General features: G+C 38.9%; 1 protein-coding gene across 1 annotated transcript; it reads left to right on the top strand.

Annotated features, from left to right (window-relative positions):
* Nucleotides 1-2,227: 2,227 nt before the first annotated feature.
* On the top strand, nt 2,228-2,850 carry LOC124894116 (iron-sulfur cluster assembly protein 1-like; the record flags this gene model as incomplete). Its single annotated transcript, XM_047404873.1, is given in 1 exon segment — nt 2,228-2,850. A coding segment is annotated over 1 exon segment (160 nt), but the record flags the coding sequence as incomplete, so codon positions are not given.
* Nucleotides 2,851-3,059: the final 209 nt, after the last annotated feature.

Genomic DNA, 3,059 nt, shown 5'->3' on the forward strand with positions numbered 1-3,059 from the left:
TGTGCTTCGATTATTGTTTTGATTTGCCTTGACGATGGATGTGTTGATGCGACAAGTTCAAGGGTGAGGTGTCTTGGTGTCTTTTATTTGCAGATGATTTAGTTTTGATTGAAAAGACTGGCAGAGGGTTAGTGGAGGACTCGGATTAGGATAGAGGGTTAGTAGGCAAGAGTTTAGCCGTTATAGCAGGGGAGAGTGATTTGTTTCTTGTTCATGGTGTTTCAGTGATGTTTATGATTTTAGATAGTTAGTTATAGCGGTATCTTGTGGGTGTCTTATTTCCTTTATTATTTGTGTTATCCCATTTTGTTGTGTGCTTTTGTGTTTTTTGTTTGTCTTACTGTTATATGTTATATGTCCTGAGATGGGGATCTATCGGAAACGACCTCTCTACTTCATCAGAGGTTGCAGTATGAACTGCGTACACTTTACCCTTCCCAGACCCCACTTTGTGGGAGTACACTAGGTATGTTGTTGTTGTTGATTATTGTTTTTCTGTGGTTGATTAATTGTCATATTTTCTTCACTTTTTTCCTCTTCTTTGTACTTGGATTTGCTACACTTGAGCCAAGGGTCTTCGTACACTTTACCCTCTTTAGACCTCACCTGTGGGATTTATTACTGGGTATCTTGCTTTTGTTGGCAAAAAGTGATTTTTACATACTTGCAAGCATCAATAGAATCTAAACAAAGCTGTGTTTGGATAAAAATTGAGCATTTACAATCTTTGTGCTAATTTGCTCCTTTGTTTTACTATGTAAAGCACCTCTTGAATAATCTATCTAAAAAAGGCATGAGATTTTGTTCTCCTTTGATGGAATATCCTGTAATCTATCTAATAAGAGCATGAGTGCATTTTTATAAATTCTATTCATCCGGCATAAGAAGAATTTAGTGGTCCATCTTGGATATTCTTCCAAGCATCCTCTCTAAGAGAGGTGACACTTTATTGCTACGACACCCACCTTATGTAATCTTAAAAACTCCTTGAGCTCCTTGTGCTTATGCACCTTGTTGAGCAGTCCCCCGTATGTTCCATGTGTCCTTTCGAGGTTGCACTAAAATTGACTCAGGTTGAGGTTGCTTCCAAATTTAGACTCTCGTGCCTCAGTGGCAGGGTGACTTGGCTTCCATTCTTTCCTCATTTGTTTAGGTTGAGTTCTGTGTGTGTGCTTTGCTTTCTCAGGCTTATGTGATGGTCCTTCTGCCTAATGTGTCTTATTGCCAATTAGTAGACACTGTGAACTATACTGAGTTGCCCAATCATAGAACACAGCTTGCTTAAATCTCCTGCCATTTTGGTCCTGTACAGTGATCGTGATCATCTGGGGCAATGGTTGGGTTATATCCATCTCAATCAATACACGAGCAAAAGATATTCTGTCTATGCTGGTAGTACATTCATCTGCACATACTTGATGACCCAAACCAGTACTTATTCTATTAAGAGAGTCCTTGCCCCAACAATTCAAAGGGAGGTTAGGGCACTTTAGGCAAATTGGGATTGTTCTCAACCCTTATTATAATAGTTGGGATAGTTTGGAAACAACCTTTTACCTCCAAGAGGTAATGGAAGTTATGTTACCCTCCCCAAGCCCGACTTTTTGGGGTTTCACTGGATATATTGTTGTATTATTCGTGGTGTGAGGTCCAAAGTACAATATTTTATTTTGATCTTCAAGGCTACTGGATTTGACTGCAAAATAGTCATCATTGTGGTAGTAGACTTTTGGCTTGGAAATGAAGTTCCATTTTGTGCTAATGAACATTTCAATTGCTCTTCCCTAATCCCATGCTAGCTTGTGCTTCCTTTTGGCCCTGTTGCTAGTATGTCAGATTAGTAATGCCACCATTGTTGGTTCCCAGGCAGCCAAATTTTTATTTACCCTTCCTCTTTATTCCAACTTAATTTGTGTCGTTCTCCATCTACGGAGAAACATTGATTACATAGGTTATGAGAACATATCTATTGGCACCTCCAAAATTTATGTGTCATGTCAGCACCGGGTGTCGACAAGACACAGTGAGGACGTGTTCAGGTGTCTAGATGTGCATTGTCAAAGGTGGAGCGTTGTTGTCAGTTTAGGTCAAGTTAAGGTGCTTCTCTTTGTATTTTGTCATATCTATTCTTTAAGTATGTTATGTCAAAGTATCTTTGGCCTTCTCTATTACTGTTGATGCCTGTGCAACATGCTTGAAGATTAACATATCTTACTTTACTACTACAGGGAGATAGCAAAACATCTCTCGCTCGTCCTCAACTGCAATATGGCAGCATGGTTGTTGGCGATGCAATTAAGGCTGCTGTTAAGGATTATGAAGCGAAGAAGGCAAAACTCAGTGACCAGTCAGAGAATGCAACTGCTGATGCTCGATTTACTAGTTGAAGAAATACAAGGCTTTCGCGCAATGAACTCGAGCATAAGAATGAAAATTAGGGATATATGTGTATATAGTGTCTTTTGGATCCTCTAGCAGGGGCATATTAATAGTTGTTTGCTGGGTTGGTTTTGCTCTCTACCTTCTCACGGTGGGATGGAAACAAGAGAGGTCAACTGGAGTAGAAGCCAAAAGACGGTGCCGAGAATCTGTGATTGATCCGAAGAACCACTCCGAGATACGATTCTACTCCCTGAATTCTCCTTCTCTTCAAGACTGCCAGCCTATTCAGACGCTGCCCATGGAGAGCCTTTTCCTTTGAGAACATGCCCATAAGACACAATGTATATGTATAAAGGTTAAATATATGTATAACAAAAGTCATAATTCGGAATATCTTGTAATTTAACAAAATTATGATAAAAAGTATTACAGTCTATTAAAAATCTGAGATTTATGTAAGTTACCCAATAAGTTTTGTGTGTACGTTGTCAAATAAGCGAATGTGTCCATTTTGCGACTAAAAAGTAAAAAGTATAGTATAAATTTAGACAAAGAGGTTACAATTTTAATTTTATATCATTTTGTGTCAAGTTAAACATATTTTGCCTGAAAATCACGTTCGGAGCCCAGGCCCACCATAAATCATGGACTAACACCCATCGAAAGTCGCAAAATAA

This window comes from Capsicum annuum, unplaced genomic scaffold (assembly GCF_002878395.1).
Source record: "Capsicum annuum cultivar UCD-10X-F1 unplaced genomic scaffold, UCD10Xv1.1 ctg70000, whole genome shotgun sequence".
NCBI lineage: Eukaryota > Viridiplantae > Streptophyta > Magnoliopsida > Solanales > Solanaceae > Capsicum > Capsicum annuum.